This window comes from Spermophilus citellus (assembly GCF_964194105.1).
Source record: "Spermophilus citellus genome assembly, chromosome: 2".
Taxonomy (NCBI): Eukaryota; Metazoa; Chordata; class Mammalia; order Rodentia; family Sciuridae; genus Spermophilus; species Spermophilus citellus.
In genome coordinates, this window is record NC_138183.1 from 193,439,649 (window position 1) to 193,457,382 (window position 17,734).

The window sequence follows — 17,734 nt, forward strand, 5'->3', positions numbered from 1 at the left end:
GTTACTGCTCCCTATCTCCAAATCCAAGTGATTTTATTCATTTCACCTCCAAAATATTCAGACTGACCCTTTCTCTCATCCCTGTAGCCCTTTTCCCAGTTTGAACTTTTTACCTGGACTGCTATAACTGCTGTTTATTGATCTCCCAGCCTCTAGTCTGGCACCCACCAATCCATCTACACAGATTACCATGATAACTTTCCTTAAAAAAAGAGAAAAAGCTGATCCTGTGACATCTCTGCCTAGTGTAACTTCTGAAAACTCCCCACTCAAGGTCTTTATGCCCTGACTCCTACATCCCCTCTCTTGGCTCATCTCCCAGCTGTAATAATCTTCCTACCAGTTTTAAGACTGACTTTCAAGTTTCCAGGCTCATCTATGCTGTTCCCTCTATCTGAAATGGATGGCCTCTTCTCCACCTCCACCTTGGAGATTATTGCAAGACTTAAGAGCCATTATCGGGGATTCTCCCCATAATACTCCCATTTTTGTCATCAAAAAGAAATCTGGTAAATGGAGATTATTGCAAGATTTAAGAGCCATTAATAATGAAATGGTCATTATGGGACCTGCTCAATTGGGGATTCCTCAATTGTCTGCTTTGCCGAAAACTTGGTATGTTTTAGTTATAGATATTAAAGATTGTTTTTTTTTCAATTCCAATTCATCCTGAGGATAGTCCACGTTTTGCATTTACTATCCCTGCACTAAATCATGAAGGTCCTGATCAGAGATATGAATGGAAAGTACTCCCTCAAGGGATGGCTAACAGCCCAACTATGTGTCAAATTTATGTTAACAAAGTAATCCAGCCACTTAGAAATCAAAATCCTGAACTACAAATATTTCACTATATGGATGATGTATTATTAGCACACAAAGCTAAAAACACATTGCTAGAATGTTATGCCACACTTACAAATTTATTAAAAAATTATAATCTAGAGATAGCAATAGATAAAGTACAATTACATTTTCCAATTAATTTAGGAGTTCTATTATCCTCAACCATGGTCCGTCCACCAAAAATTCAAATACGAGTAGATCAACTCAAATCACTTAATGACTTTCAAAAGTTATTAGGAGACATAAATTGGATAAGGCCTTATCTAGGTATTCCAACAGGAGAATTGGGACCTTTATTTGTTATCTTAAAAGGTCCATCAGATCCAAATTCACCCCGAATGTTAACACCTGAAGCAAGAAAGGCATTAAAAATCATTGAAACATATATGGAAAATATGCATTTGGATAGAATTGATATAAGTTTGCCTTTATTATTTATTATACTACCAACAAAAAATATTCCTACAGGAGTATTTTGGCAAGAAGGTCCATTATTATGGATACATTTATCTTATTCTCCTAACACTATTCTTACTAGGTATCCTGAGGCTGTAGGACAATTAATACTCAAAGGAATAAAAACAGCAAAGGGAGTATTTGGAATTTCTCCCAATAAAATTATTACTCCATATACTATGAATCAAATTGATGAATTAGCTAATGAGTTAAATACTTGGGCAATAATCATGTGCAAATCTAATGTTTCATTTGATAACCACTTACCATCTAATCCTTTATTATCTTTTTGGTCATTGCATCCTGTAATTTTTCCAAAAATGACAAGAAAAACACCTATCATGAATGCTCCAAATATATTCACTGATGGGTCAAATAATGGTACAGCAGCAATAGTTACACCTGATCAAACTTTTACATTTTTAGTACCCAAACAATCAGCTCAAAAGGTAGAGCTTAATGCAGTATTACAAGCTTTTGTGATGTTTAAAAATTCTGTATTTATTTTCTGATAGTCAGTATATAGTTAATGCTATAGTATCCCTTGAAGATGCTGGTAGGATTTCCCCTTCTTCTACTGTTTTCTCTTTGTTTTCCACTATACAAAGTTTAATCTGGGACAGAAAAGATCCATTCTTTATAGGACATATCAGGGCACATACAGGATTGCCTGGAGCCCTTAGTTTGGGCAATGATTTAGCAGATAAAACTACACATGACATACATATTTTCTCTACACTAGAAGAAGCTATAAATTTTCATAAAAGGTTCCATGTCAATGCTAATACTTTACAAAAGCGTTTTAAAATAACTAAGGAACAAGCTAGACAAATAATAAAACAATGTCAAAATTGTGTAACCTTTTTACCACAAGTTAATCTTGGAGTCAATCCTAGAGGATTGATACCTAACCATATTTGGCAGATGGACGTCACACATTTGCCAGAATTTGGAAAATTAAAATATTTGCATGTTACAGTTGTACTTCTTCTGGATTTTTGATGGGCTCCCTTCATGCCGGAGAAAAAACTAAAGATGTTATAGCTCATTGCTTACAAAATTTTGCCACTGTGGGCATTCCAAAACAGTTAAAAACAGATAATGCCCCTGGTTATACTTCTACCTCTTTTAAACAATTTTGCTCATCATTTGGCATTACTCATATAACAGGAATCCCATACAATCCACAGGGACAAGGCATAGTTGAAAGAGCTCATCAAACTTTTAAAATGTACTTATTAAAGCAAAAAGACGGAATTGGGAAGGGGTATATATTCCCCAAAGATAAACTTAAAATAACCCTTTTTACTCTAAACTTTTTAAATTTGGATTCATCAGGACTTAGTGCTGCAGAAAGGCATATGTGTCCAAAAAATGTACATAAGCCCAAAGTACTTTGGAAAGATATTCTAACAGGACAATGGAAAGGTCCTGACCCAGTAATTGTCTGGAGTCGGGGGTCTGTTTGTGTGTTTCCACAGGAAGAACAGCAGCCGATTTGGATTCCGGAAAGATTAACTAAAATCCTGACCCAGTGATTGTCTGGAATCGGGGGCCTGTTTGTGTATTTCCACAGGGAGAACAGCAGCTGATTTGGATTCCAGAGAGATTAACTAAAGCGATTTCTACAGACCAAAAAGAAGATGATTTGGCTCAAATCCATAACAGCTGATATCCAAAACTCCAATTTGGCTATCCTTACATCTGCGACAGAACCAGGATGCTTTTTTCAATATCTATTTTATTATTGCCCTTTCTCATATCATGAAGTTCTATTTTGTTTTTTGAGCTCATTCAGACCTAGGTTAATGTTTTGCTGATCAGTTCTATTTTTTTTTGACTATAGAGTTTTAAACATTGCAATGGAGATTTCACCTGTAAAAAGTTATAAGGCCTTTACTATTATGTTATGTGTTATATGTATTATATTATGTGTGCACACTTGTGTTTTGTGTTATATGTTTGAATGTACGTATGTCCATATCATATATGATGAGCGCTCATGAAAAAATGGATCCAAATATTTTTTTTTTATTCACGTGATTTAAATGGTTTAATTCAGATTGGGTAAATAACTGTTAAGAATTGTTTTAATATGTAAACAAAAAAGAAGGTTAACAGATCTGTTTGTTTACTTTCACCTTTCCTTTTCATTATATTTAATAATCCTCTTCAAGATAATGTAAATTGTTAAGAAAATTGTTTTCTTTTCTCTTCAAGATAATGTAAATTGTTAAGAAAATTGTTTTCTTTTAGTGCCTTCTGGAATGTTACATAATTTTTTCTTTAGCCATTATTGCCAGAATTCCTATCTTCATCCCAGTGCCGGTGAAGACAAAGATAAAACTAATCTACAGTTTCTGCAATAGCCATCACTGAACTGCTTGCAGAACTTGCCTAAACTATGTGTCACTTGTATGCATTGTGAACTCACTTGTATGCATTGTGAACTATCTGTTGGTGCAGCGACTTGTGGTAGTGTTGGAGTATTTATACTGATGATGTCATCGGTTGTACAATTTTTCCAACAAGAGCCGTCAATTGGCGTGGTGTATCTTCCTCCCTTCTGCTTGTCATGACAAAGACCTCTCCACAGGTGTGGCTGTATACTGGACCGGTAGTCAATGACGGGTAAGATCCAATTACAATGGTACCAACCTAAGACAGGAGGCTGACGCCCTGAGGTCAGCTCATCCGAAGACGGGTAAGGACCATATGTAGTATTGGACAACCTAAGGCAGGCACGGTCCCCAAGCCACATGCTTGTTGTTTAAACAGAGAGGGGGAGATGTTGAGAGCCACAGCCAAAGGGGCCCCAGCAAACTTCCAGCTGCCAGCAACCAGCTGCCAGCTGATGATTGGCTCACAGCGGCCCCAGCAACATCTAGCTGATTGGCTCCTCTGCGGTGATGTTCATTGGGCTGTTTCCCTGCCCTTCAGACTGCCAGCTGATGATTGGCTCACAGAGGCCCCAGCAACATCTAGCTGATTGGCTCCTCCACGGAGCTGCTGATTGGGGGACTTCTTTGGCTCCGCCCATGCAACCCAGCCAATCGGCCTCAAGAACAGGAGGATTGTGGGAGGTGGTGAGGGTTGTGTGGGGGTGAGAGGCTTGGGGGAAGCCGGTGGTGGCAGTTGGGCTCTGAGGGTTTTTCCCTGAGGAGCTGTTTTGTTTGGCCTTTTCAAATGCCACATTTTCTGTGGAATGGTCCCAGGCCTGTTTCCAGAAGAGCTTAGTTGCTCCCCTATAAACTTTATTCAATGTGGTTACTATTTCTAAATTGCCTCACTAGACTGTAAATTCATTTTAAAGGCCTCAACTTTTTGTCTCCAATGTTCCACTGGCCATTAGACACAGAATCAGGGCTTGGGTTTACTAAAAGAACAAGTAAGTCCTCAGGAGAGTATCTTAAGAATATAGTACCAAGAAGCCATGCCTGCTCCCCTTATGTCTTTGAGTCTTCTCAATCTCAAGATTATCCTCTTCCCGCATTAGATGTGTCTGCCTCCAAAACATGCCTATCTTCCTTTTTTTGGAAGGAGTTCCCCTTGGAATTTTAGTGACAGAATGATTTTGGTTGGACCCAAACATTCTTCTTCTAGCTCTGTGGTGATCCTTCATTCAGGACCCCTGATTCCCTTTCTGAGTCCACATGTGCTGATCTATATGCTCTGTAAGGACACAGTTAAGGCCAGCACATAGTCAGTCTTCATGAAAGATATGGTAAGTGAACATACAAATGGTCCTCTCCACTGGGGTATAGTGAATGCTCAGTAGACTTGGAGTCAGAAGACAAAAGATGCTGCCACCCTAGTCGTGGCTGTGGGCAAGACATTTCACACCTCTGAGTTTATTTTCTTGCCTTTGAATTAGGGATGGTGATGCCTGTGCTTGATGGACACCTACATAACCATGAATGGAGATGTAAGCGCTTAGCAAAGTACCTGACAAGCTCAATATCCCATTCAGCCTCTGCCCTTATTCACTAAGCCTGCAGAGGCCCCATTTCCCTGGTCACACTCCTTCTCCTCTTTTAAGTAAGGTATCTGGGCCGATAGGACTTCTGTCTAGGGACTTCTGTCCCTTCTATCATTCAGGAGACAGGGTGATGTGAAAACTACCTTTGAATTCTGACACTGTCACTTCTGGGCTGGGTGAATTTGGACCTGTCTCCCTACTTGTAAAAGGAACATAAATAGCACCTATCTCATAGGGTTACTCTGAGGATTAAGTTGTGTCAAGTAAATGAGATGATGCTCAAATTTAGTAATTATTTTGACTTGCCTGGTGAACAAAAGCCAGTGTTCCTGAAAGCCATACAAGTGATCATGCTGCCCCCCTGTGGACAAGGGGCAATAGCCCAGCAGAGGCACTTCACAGGATGGATGGGAGAAATCAGATCACAAAGAAGGCAGGCCTTTCTCTCCTCTGCTAGGGAGCTCACGATTTACTCAGAAATATTTAGTGAACATCTAAACCAGAACTTCTTTGACGTTAATGTACCTGTTAAAACACATAAGTTCTGACTCAATAGATCTGGGTGGGAACAAAACGTATAAGACTCCAGGTGAACTGGTGCTTGTGGCTCATGGGCCACTCTTGAGTAAAGACAGTTCTAAGTATAATAAAGGTGTCACATAATAGGAACTATTTATTGCCTACCATGTTCTATTACTGAGAGAGCCAGTTAATATATTTTATTTTCTTCAGTTAACCTATTATTAACGCATATAGTCGCTAAGACCCTGTATGCCAAGTGCTATTTATCTTCATTTTCTAGACAAGGAAACTACAGCACAGCTAGTAGTAGGCAGGCCGTGGGTTCTCATTTAGGCAGCTGGCTTGAAGCCTACTAGAAAGATGACTCCAATAGCATGTGGAGGATGACCGAAGGAGGGAGGGGCTGTGGCAGGAAACTGGCAAGCCTACTGGTGACCTGGTTCATAGTTGATGAGGCCTAGGCTAGGGAGTGTCTGTGAAATGGAAAAGAGGGACAGAGAAGAGGGAGTAGACAGATGTGATGGCAAACTGGATATGGGTGTGAGTGTGAGAGAACAGTGTAGGGGGTCTGGGCCACTGAAGACTTGATTGTAGCTATCTCTTACTGTGTTAGGAAAGACAGAAGGCAAATTTGAGAAAGAAGATGAGGACAGTGTTAGAAGTGGTGAATATGAAGATGCTCTTGGTCTTCTGGAAGAGACCTAAGGCATCTAAGGGTTAGAATTCAGGAGACATCTAGGTTGTGCTTAAGTTTGGATATTGGCAAAAGTGAAGCCATGAATGACTGAGGCTATGTAGGCAGACTATACTGTTCTGTGCCAGTAAAAGAAATGGGACTGGAATCCAGGTTCCCTTGGCTATAGTAGAGACTGGCTCTGTCCACCCCACTAGGTATTTTGATCTGGGGAGCAAGAAGAGCACAAATACTCATAGGCTACAGGAAAAGTGGTTTTTGGATTTCTGTAACAACTAAATTCAATGAACTGTACCTCTTCCCCCAGATTAGCAGAAATAAGGATAACTCCACAGAGATGCATAAAGGTTGGGAGATATTTATTTCCTTTAAACAAGGTCATAAATAACAAACAAAGTAGGTCCCAGATTCTGGACCTGCAGCAGGACAGGGATAGGAAGTTGTTGGGTGAAAGGCGGAGGGGGCTACACATCACCTAGACAGTCACAGAAAAGATGGGCTTTAGGAGACTGCCTCTCCCTGCCCTTGGAAATGGCGTGCCTGGGCAGCAGGGGGAGGCTGCAGTGCTGGGGATGAGGCAGCTGGACGAGGGCAAAGACTGGGGATGCTAGGTTGTAATGTTTCTATGTAGAGTGACTTGGAAACCACAAATGGCAACGAGAAGCTGTGGGCCTAGAAGAGGCAAGTGGGCATTCTGCACACCTCCAGAACCAACTATGAAAATGGTTAAATTCAATTATTAAAAACAATTCCACAGGTTTTAGCCTATGGCTTTGTGCATGGGCTGTATTTAACCTGGGTTGCTCATTGTCAGGTGAGGGCTCGAGGCCCCTGGAGCAGCCTGGCCTCAGCCCAGGGCAGGTGCCCAGACATGTGGGAGTGGGACAGTGGGCTCACCCAGATGGGAGGCCATGTGCTTGGACTGGCTGTACCTGATTTTCAGGCTGGTTTCTTGTGATGCTTGCTACCTATCCACCACCCCTCCCTGTACCTAAGGCTGGAATCCTGGCTTCTCTGGGTCTTCTGAACCTAGAAGAGTAAGACTGGGATAAAAAGGTACCTGACTGGTATTAAGGGAAAAATAAGGACCACCCTGTGCATTGTCCATCCCATGAGGTAGGGCAGGACCATGCCAAGAATAATCACAGAGAATGGAGGTCCCTGAGCCTGAAGAGACATCTAGGCCCAGGTGCACTGCATGATGCCAGGAATGGGTATTCTCCGAAGGCAAGGCAGGGAGAACAGGCAGAGGCTACCCCTATACAGGGAAGGAGTAAAAGCTGGGGACCCTGGACTGGGCAGGCCAATGTTGAACAAGGGCCCTGGAAAACAATGCTTTTGGCAGGAATACACAAAAGGGTTTGTACATCTGGGGATGCCCGTCTATAGGGAGCCGGTGTCACATGGCCGGGCAGGATGGTGAGGAGGAGACAGCGGCATCACAGTGGCCTCTGGTGCGATGTATTTACAACAGAGCTCAATGTTGAGGGAGGGGTGAAAAGCAGGTCACTAACAGCCAGGAAACACACTGTCAAGAGTAAAAAGAGAAGGGAAACAAATATAACTACCAATAGTTTCTCCCATACTTACCTGTCTCCCTCCCTATGACCACCACCAAAGCCCTTGCATATCTGTCCCATTTTCTCATGGCCTCACTCAGGGCTAGACACAGGGTCTGCACTCATTGTACTGCTCATTTGACCACAGGTCCCCCAAAACTATTCATTAAAAGAAATTAAGCATTTATTGTTGATTCCTGGGATCCATCAATGATCAGTTGCTAGATGTGTGGAATGGCCTAAGACTGTCACTTTTGTGACAGCATCCTGTCATCATCTCTGATACTTTCTCTGCCTGTCACTATCATTTCCCAGGCCATGGTGTTCAGAGTTGTCTAAGGCAGAAAATATTTCTTCAAGTTTTCTGAGGGTAAGGAGCAAGTTCCTCTGAACCCTCATCAAAAGAAAAAGCTTTCCAAGCTTTCCAGGCACACCTGTAATCCTAGCAACTAGGAAGGCTAAGGCAGGAGGATAGAGTTCAAGGCCAGCCTCAGTAACTTAGCAAGACCCTGTCATAAAATAAAACAAAACAAAAAGACTGAGGATGCAGCCCAGTGACAATGTACCCCTGGGTTCAATCTAATCCCCAGTACTACCACTACTACTACTACTACTAATACAACAAGATGCTTTCCAGTGGCAGGAATAACTCATCAAGCTGACTGGATCTCTCAGAACTAAGGGCCTTTGCAGCACAGACTAGGAGGTCCATGAAGTGGCCTGAACCACTGGTGTAGGTCAACATGCCTCTCCTCCTCAATGGAGTTCAACTGTGTCTCCCAATGAAGGACTTCCTGGGATGAGAGGCCTGGTCTCCTTTTTTCCTCCGGACCAGTGGTTTTCTCACTTTTGCCTCCCTTAAAAGATATTGTAATACCTGCAGGCATTTCTGATTGTCAGAACTGTGTACAGGAAGTACTAATGCCACTTGGCAAGTAAAGGCAGGGATGCTGCTACATTCTTCAATGTAGAGGAGAGCCCCCTATGCCAAAGAATTGCCTACCCCCAGGTGTCAATCGTGCTGAGGCTGAAAATCCTGCTCAAACTCCCCCAATGGCCTTCCCAGCTCTGCTCAGTAGTAGGGCAGGAGAAGACACAGAGAATTTCTCCAGATAAGGACCAATTCCCATCCCAGACTCCTCAAAGAAGGAGTGCTTCAAGAAGAAATGCACACTACAATGAGGGGTGGGAGACAAGGTGTGACTCAACTGCAGTCTCAGCAACAGCTCATTGGGCCATAGCATGCCAACAACCCACGTGGCTCTGTAGAAAGACACATGCAGTGCCCTTTGTTGAGGAGGAGGAAGGAGGGGCATGGTGACCCAAACAAAACAGAGGTAAAGCAGAGTACTGATAACCCTGCAAATGCTTGTGTACTGGGTTGGCCAGCACCGCAGGGCTCATAAACCCTTGTATATCCTTACCACTGGAATCCACCAATGGGCTCTGCAAACCTGTGCCGGATCAGGAAAGTAGCAACAGCTTCAGCTACCTGAAAAAGGAAGAGAGATTCCAGGTCATATGAAGGTGAGTAATGTTGCTAGCCTTGGGAGTCCGGTGAGCATCTGTTGGTTGGTCAGTCTTGGTGGTGTCCTTACATCAGTCCCATCAATCTGGGCAGCTTAAGAGCAAAAGAACCCAGGGTGGGAGACTCCTCTGCACCATCCTTGCCAGGGATGGCTCCAGAGAGTTCAGGAAGAATGAGAGCTTCTTGTTACAAGCAGCTTTTCAGAGTTACAAGCACCTTTTTCCCAAAGGAGAAGCCCATATTAATTCTTAATTGTGACTGGAGTTTAGGATGTAGTTTCTACTCCAATGATCCCTTCTTCCATTTAGCTTTTAGGTATACGGAGAAGGAGAACTTGAGATCTTAACCAAGGGCCCTTGTATAAAATAGCAGGGTGGCAGCAGCTCCTCAGCTCAGACCCACAAAGCCCAGATCATAAGCATCTGCCAGGGAGAGGTTTGGGGAGCTGGTGCATTACCCAGGCCCCACCCACAGCAGCTGCCGCGGGTAATGCAGGCTGAGACTCAAGAGGCTTGTCCTGTCTTCTGTGATATCCAAAGTTACTCTCACACTTTGTCCTTTTACGTCTTTCAGTACCAGACCCACCTTGTCAGGTGCATCCTCATGGACTGCGTGGCCACACTGGGGTAGGACCTGCATCTGGAACTTCCCTGGAGAAAAAAACAAAGCCAGGCAAAGGGACTTATCCTCTCCTTACTCCCTCTCCAGCTTCACAGGCCATTCCAGGAACATAGCACCTTTCCCCCCAAAACCTCTTAGACCCAATGACCAAGTCTTTGATGATGATATAAAAACCTGTAATTGTAACCTCTGGTCAATTATTTTCCCTTTTATACCTATTTAATGTGCATTTACTTTGGGCAAGACTCACAGGAAAAAGATCCTTTCCTCACAGGATTTATAGTCTAATAGAGGAGTAAAACATAAAAATCAATATTTAAATGCAGCATGTAGTTGCTATGATGAAAATGGGCACTTGGGGCTGTGAGAGCATGGGAAAGGGGCTTCACAGAGGAAAAAGATCCTTTCCTCACAGGATTTATAGTCTAATAGAGGAGTAAAACATAAAAATCAATATTTAAATGCAGCATGTAGTTGCTATGATGAAAATGGGCACTTGGGGCTGTGAGAGCATGGGAAAGGGGCTTCACAGTCCAACGGGAAGGCTCCTGTACAGAAAGAACAGCCTTCACAAGGGAGGGAAAACTTGAAGTGGAAATAACAGGAAGCTTGGTTCTGGAGGTAAGCAGTGACCACATTAAGGATTTTGTAGACCATTTAAGAATTTTTATGTTTATTATTATAAAAGTTACTGTTTGAGTATTTTTGTGTCAGGCACTGAACTAAGTACTTTCTTAACATTGTCCTTTGAAACACTAAGATCACAACTAATGTGGAACTATTAAAGAATGAACAGATGGCTGGGGATGGACTCAAGGTAGATTGCTTGCCTTGTATGTATGAGGCCCTGGATTTGATCCCAACTCCGACAAAATTGAAGGAGGGAGAGAGAAAGAATAGAGATCATTGATAAAAGAAGGTCCCTAAGGAGATAAAGGATAAGTGACCAAGACCAAAGGCACCCACAGGTATAATGAACAGACTCAGTGGCTCAGCTTTTCATTTACAAAATAATAAGCTCTGGAAGTTCTGGTCCTCATTTTGTGCTTCTCACCGTAGTTACACAGTGTTTCAAAAAGTTTTCAACATGTTCCACCCATTTTTTTTCTTTGTTATTCTATCAACTTTTCAAATAGATTCTCAAATCTATCCTATAAAATTACACACGATATACACTGACATTCTGTTTTGAGATCATGAAACTGAGGTCATGATGGATGAAGTGTCTTGTCTAACGCTGTTGAAAGCCACAGTTTAGTCGGAATGACGCCTGGCATTTTGCCAGAGGAAATGGTTGAAAGGTCACTCTGCTGGGGGGGCGGGGGGAATAGGGCGGCTCTGGGATTAGGGCGGATCCTGCGCCCTGATACTTTGGAGTTCCCATTGAGTTCTAGCAGGGTTCCGGGAGAATTGGCCCGGTGGAGGGAGTGTGCTCCCGGGAATTGTGTGTAGAGTGCCCGTGAGAGTGGGGGTGGGGGGCGGGGGGAGTTGCTGTTTGAACCTACAAGGCTTTGTGGCGGCTAGGTTATTTTGTGCCCAGCCAGACTGCGGCATAATGCTGCTTTATTAGTGGATGAATTGAAACTATTCCATTCGGTAAAGCCCTGCTTAGGACCCTCCTCCTGCAGTAAGCTGCCTCTGGGGCTCCAGCCAAGCTGCCTCTCCTTTCAATCTTTTAAGGTACTACTATTAATGCATTTGGATCCAAACAGTCAGCAGTGGGTGCCCCTCTTTGTTATATATTATATGCCACTGGTGCTTGCCTCCCCAAGGGCATGTCATTTCCACAAGAACAGGAGCTAGTATTATTACTTGTTCTATATACCAACACAGGAGTGGGGCACTGAGTAGGTGCTTAAATCGTGGATAAATGAATGAATCTCTGAACAATGACTAGACCCAACACCATTTCTATGAGGTCAGCCTCTGATAACTATGGATGTATTTTTCATTCCTCTTTGGGATAATAGGAAATAAGTAATTAGGAAGAACTCATATATACTAATAACACTGGGTTGGGTACACATAAATTAACATGTTCATGACTAATCCTCACAATTATTCCCATAATTATTTTATGAAATGGGAATATTTTCATTGATCCAAGTTGCACCATGAATAAGTGGTAGATTTCTAGAATTCTATAATACATTTGACTGGTTTGAACACAGTGCTGGGAAAGCTGTAGCTTAGGATCTATGCAGACTTCGCCACTTTCCTTTGTTCTATGGAACAACCTTCAACCTAGCCATTTACTCTCTACTCATGGGATACTTTCCTTAAAGAGAAGGTGGCCTTGGATAGTCCATACTGAAGAAACAGGAGGGCATCTAATGAGAAATTACATATACTATGTTTGCTAGACACAATGAAAAGTATCATAAGTCAGAATCTTACTTCTTCCACATTTTCTTACTTCAACCTTGTAAGTAAGTATTAAGATATATTATTATCTCCATTTTATAGATAGAGAAACTCTATCTATAAGAAGTTGGCAATTCACTCAGGTCACAAAACTAGTAACACTAAGAAGAAAGGTTAAGAACAGAATCTGCTTAAGCGTGAATCCATGTAGTTTAGGAGTTGGCACCTCTTCTTTCCATCACCCCAGATGTAATGTCTTTTGACTTCACTTTCACCAGATCTTTTACCCATATTAAAGCAAGAAACTCTACAAAATTGGTCCTGCTGTCTCCAATGCCATATGGCCAACACACTTGTACCTGTGCACAATGCTCAATCTGTCACTTTCCTACTCATTATATTTCACAATCCCTTTGAGACTGCCATCAATTTTGTCACTTCACTCATTAAAAAAACCAAAGCTGAGACAAGTCAAGTAACTTGCTCCAGGTAAAACAATTACTAGGAAAGCAATATTCAAAACCCATTTCTCTCAGCTTTGGAGCACCTGCTTTCACCACCTCACCATGCTATCTTCTAAATAGATTTTAGATCTTTTGGTATCTGGATTATCTTGGATATTTCCCTTCCTAAAAAAATTTAAAAATAATAAAAGCATTGATCAGTAAATATAATATCTCTGTCCACAATTTTACTTACCTATGTAGTACTTTATTATTTTCAAACACATGGTCTCATTTTAATTCTTGTACTTCTGAAACATAGTTTTATAATCCTCATTTTTAGATGAAAAAGAGAGGTAGGGGGGAGAGGAGGGAGGAATATTGCTCAGAAAAGAGAAACACTTGCCCCATAATCATATGGTGGGTTGGAAGTAGAGGTAAAAGTCAAAGGTAGGTCTTACTCTAAAGTTCCTGTTCTTTCCATTGTACCTCATCATCTTAGAATATTAATTTCCACATGACTACCTATTTCTCTGCCCTCAGAAAATGAGACCAAGGGCATAATTTGTGGATAACTTACCCTGCATCTGGCCAATGGTCAGATCTTTATCCAACCTATCAACACCTAGAACAAAACAAGAGAATCAATAAAAGTAGCTTTCCAGAAAAGACCCCGTGAAACAGGTTTTGCTTTTCCAATATTAAGTAAAATTGTGAAAAAGTTGTAAACATGACATTCTTAATTCACATTAATGCTGATCCTAAATTCAAGATGGTATAGTTTTACCAGATAAAACTTTCCAGGTTTGAGATTTCCCTACAATCATTTTGCTCATTTAAAGTGGATTCTGGAAACTAGGTTTTACTGTTTTGATTCTCATAAACAGTCAGGCTATCCTTACACCACGGTATCTAGCTCTAGGGGGAACGGGTCTTAATCAGGTACAAAAGCCAGGCCCAAATCAGGACATCCCAATAGATACATATGCTTAGTTAGGTGTAGGAATTGGGATATGGAGAGGAGAAAGGGCACAGAAGATTAACTTTGGTTAATAGTTTTAAAAAGGTTATACCCAGGTGACAATATACTATTATGGACTTAATTGTTTCCCAAAATTCATGTTGAGCCCCTAACCTCTAATGTAACTGTATTTGAAGCTAGGACCTATAGGAAGTAATCATGGTTAAGTGAGGCCAAAAGTGTGGGGCTCTGATACAAAAGGATTAGTGTCCTTATAAGGAGAGACACCAGAGAACTCGTTCTTTCTTTCTCTGGTCCACATAAGAACACACAGAGAAGGCAACGATCTGCAAACCAGGAAGGGAACCATTATCAGAGTCCAATCTTACTGGTACCCTGATGTCAGACTTTCAGCTTCTCAAACTGTGAAAAAAATACCTATCTGTTGTGTACCCAATCTATGATATTTTGTTACTGCAGCTAAGTTCACACACACACACACACACACACACACGTAAATATGTACTTACCAGCCAAGAGCAGCAATTTAGGAATAGGACAACTAAGAAAGAGATTGGATAAGCCTCGAAACCAGCCATCCCAGTATTTTTCTGTTTTTGCCAGTTCAATTCTCCAGGTATATGGATGGTCTTTCTTGGTCTGGAGGAATAAGAGCAAATCCTGAGTCTCTGAGGGCCACCCCTGGAGGAATAGGATAAAAACTAGGACCCTGAGAAAAGGAAAGGGAAGGAAACTAGCACTTACTAAGGACCTACTGAATTCCAGGCATTTTATTAAACACTTAATTCTATGGTAATCTTACACAGGTTATTGAAATTTCCATTTTTAGATAATCCAAAGTTTTCTTTTTTACTTCTATTAGTTTTTTTTCCTTTTCTTTCTTTTTTAAAGAGATGAAGTATTATTGTGTTACCTAGATTGGCTCTAAACTCCTAGGCTCACATGATCCACCTGCCTCAGCCTCTTGAGTAGCAGGACTACAGACACATGCCACCATGCCCAGCTATTTTTATTAGCTTTAATGATACAGGTAACTTATAAGATCACAAACTGGTAAATTGTAAAGCCAAGATCAAACTTTTCTTATACTCAGTTGGAAAAAGAACATATCATCAAAATCATCAAAAGAATAATCACAAACACCACACTGTAGGATAAAAAAATGTTTACAGTATTAAGTGAAAGAAATGGACTGTTACATGTCATCTAGGTTAGAATTACTGTTGGAAAAAAGTGATATGGTTAGGTGAAAAAAACAGATGGTAAAATTGAAAATAGGTTGATTTTGTTGGTAAAGTATATTTTTCCTCATATCTTGATTTATGATAATGAGATACTGTTCCTGCAGAAGTAATTCAAAAGAGAAATATGACACAAATATGAAAACATGTCAACATGTTTTATCTTGATAGTTGGAAAGTGGATGGCACTTGGTATACAATCAAGTATTAGCTAAACAAATAAATGTTTCTATTTTATTGCTTTTTTTTTTTTTAACTTTTTTGCATTACTGAAATAGGTGAAATATAATGGGAATAAATAATTGGGATACTGCACTAACCACAATATGAAAATCTTAAAGGAAACACGAGATAATAACAAAACATGTTAAAGAAAAAAAAAATCACTGGATGTTTAAGATGTCCATACCCAAAGTGACCTATAGAGTTGATGTAATCCCTATCAAAAGCACAGTGACTTTTTTTTGAGGATTTTCTTAACAAACAAACAAAAACAATGAAATTGGAGGACTCACATTCCCTGATTTCAAACCATTACAAAGCTATTAAGTTTGATACTGACATGAAGAAAAATAGACCAAGGAAACAGAGAACCCAGAAATAAACCTGTGTGTGTGTGTGTGTGTGTGTTTGTGTGTGTGTGCACATGATTTCAAATGACCTTTGCTAAGAGTATCAACAGCACTCAATGGGAAAAGGACAGACAGTCTTTTCAACAGTGTTGAGGTAACTAAACAAATAAATATCCATATGCAAAAGAATGAAGAGGGACAGATGGACACTAATGCCATGAAAAGATGCTCACCATCAATGGTTATTAGAGAAATACAATCAAAATCACAATCAGATATCACTTTATACCCCCAAAGATGACTATAATCAAAGAGGGAGATAGTAACAGTGTTGTAAGGATATGGACAAACTGAAAGCCTCAGACACTGCTAGTGGGAATGTAAAATGTTGCAGTACTTTGAAAAACAGTTCCTCAAAAGGTTACCCATATTTACCAGATGATCCAGCAATCCACTCCTAGGTATACATAGTCAAGAAAAATAAAAACCTATGTCCATACAAAAGTTGCAAAGTAAATATTCATAGCAGTATTATTCATAATAGAAAAAAAAAGTGGAAATAATCCAAATGTTCATCAACTGATGAGTGGATAAAATGTAGCACATCTGTAAAATGGAATATTTTTTAGACACAAAAGAAACAAATGACTGATACATGTTACAACATGATGAACTTTGAAAGCCTTATGCTAAGGTAAAAGAACTCAGCCACAAAAGACCACATGTTGTATAATTCCATTTATATTTAATGTACAGGATAGGTTAAGCTATAAAGACAGAAAGTAGATTAGTGATTGCCTAAGGCTAGGAGAGTTGGGGAGAAATAGGAAGTGATGGCTAATGGATAATAACTGATGCACTTTAGTTTGTCCTCTCAACAAAACTGCTGGAGTTTATAAAATCTATAATGGTTCTTATAAAAAAATTGCAAACAAAAAATGAGTTGGAATTGAAAATCGGAGGATCTTGGTGTGTTTTAACTCTAACTTTTATATGTTACTGTTACTTTTATGTGATACTGTTAAGAAAGTATCTATACCTGAGACACAAAAAATGATGATAATTTTTACAATGCAGAGCTAAAATGAGAAGTTGACAAATGTTAAGTATTCAGGATAGTGCCTAGCACATAAAAGGTAAGAAGTAATAAAACATACTAAATCTACTAAATACCTGCTTCGTTACCTTGAGAAAGACTCTTAACTTCTGAGCCTCAGTTACTATACTGTAATATGGAAGAAAAGATATCACAGGGTGTTGGGAGGGCCAAATAGACAATGTATTATTTATATTTTTGCAAACTCTGAAGATATACCAAGTATTATTCAGATCACTGATCTTAAGGATGGCAAGAAGATCCTCATTAAATTAAAAATACCATTAAAAAATGTTCTCTCCTTGCTAATAATAAGTAGCATCTACAAAAGTAAAGGAGAATGTGGTTACACCAAGCCAATTACTTGTCATTAGTAAGATATTTATAATCCATTCCAGAAAGTCTGCTGCTCATAGTCACTAGACATTTCCGAGAAAAAAAGCACCCCTTTCCTTTACTGTCCTCAAACCAACTGTCTAGCCAGTACCCACAGAACACTTACTGCTCACACAAGCCTGAGATAAATGCTGAGGGAAATTCATGCAGAACATCAGTTTCTGCCCTGAAAATGCACACTTTTTTTTTTGCTTGTTATACAATTTTTGCACAAGTAGAGAACAACATGGACCATCAACCTAGAAATAACTAGCAGGAGACCACTGTATTTTTAAATGTGGTTTACGACAATCTGTACTATGGCTCAACAAACACAATTTCTAAAAGAAATACTAAGTTGTGTCATATCAACTTTAGGTGCTGTACTAGAAATGGACTGATAAATGGAGGTCAGAAAACACTTCCAAGGAGATAGACCTTGAAAGCTGAGTAAAA

General features: G+C 40.3%; 1 protein-coding gene across 1 annotated transcript in view; it reads right to left on the reverse strand.

Moving 5' to 3' along the window:
- Positions 1-6,839: 6,839 nt before the first annotated feature.
- PPME1 (protein phosphatase methylesterase 1) overlaps positions 6,840-17,734 on the reverse strand; it is a 61,208-nt gene continuing 50,313 nt past the window's right edge. The window contains exons 10-14 of the mRNA XM_081282622.1: positions 14,504-14,633; positions 13,593-13,637; positions 10,170-10,234; positions 9,481-9,548; positions 6,840-8,025 (exon numbers count right to left, since the gene is read on the reverse strand). Coding sequence (XP_081138748.1) covers positions 8,007-8,025; positions 9,481-9,548; positions 10,170-10,234; positions 13,593-13,637; positions 14,504-14,633 — 327 coding nt within the window. The 3' untranslated portion in view covers positions 6,840-8,006. The remainder of the gene's footprint in view (positions 8,026-9,480; positions 9,549-10,169; positions 10,235-13,592; positions 13,638-14,503; positions 14,634-17,734) is intronic.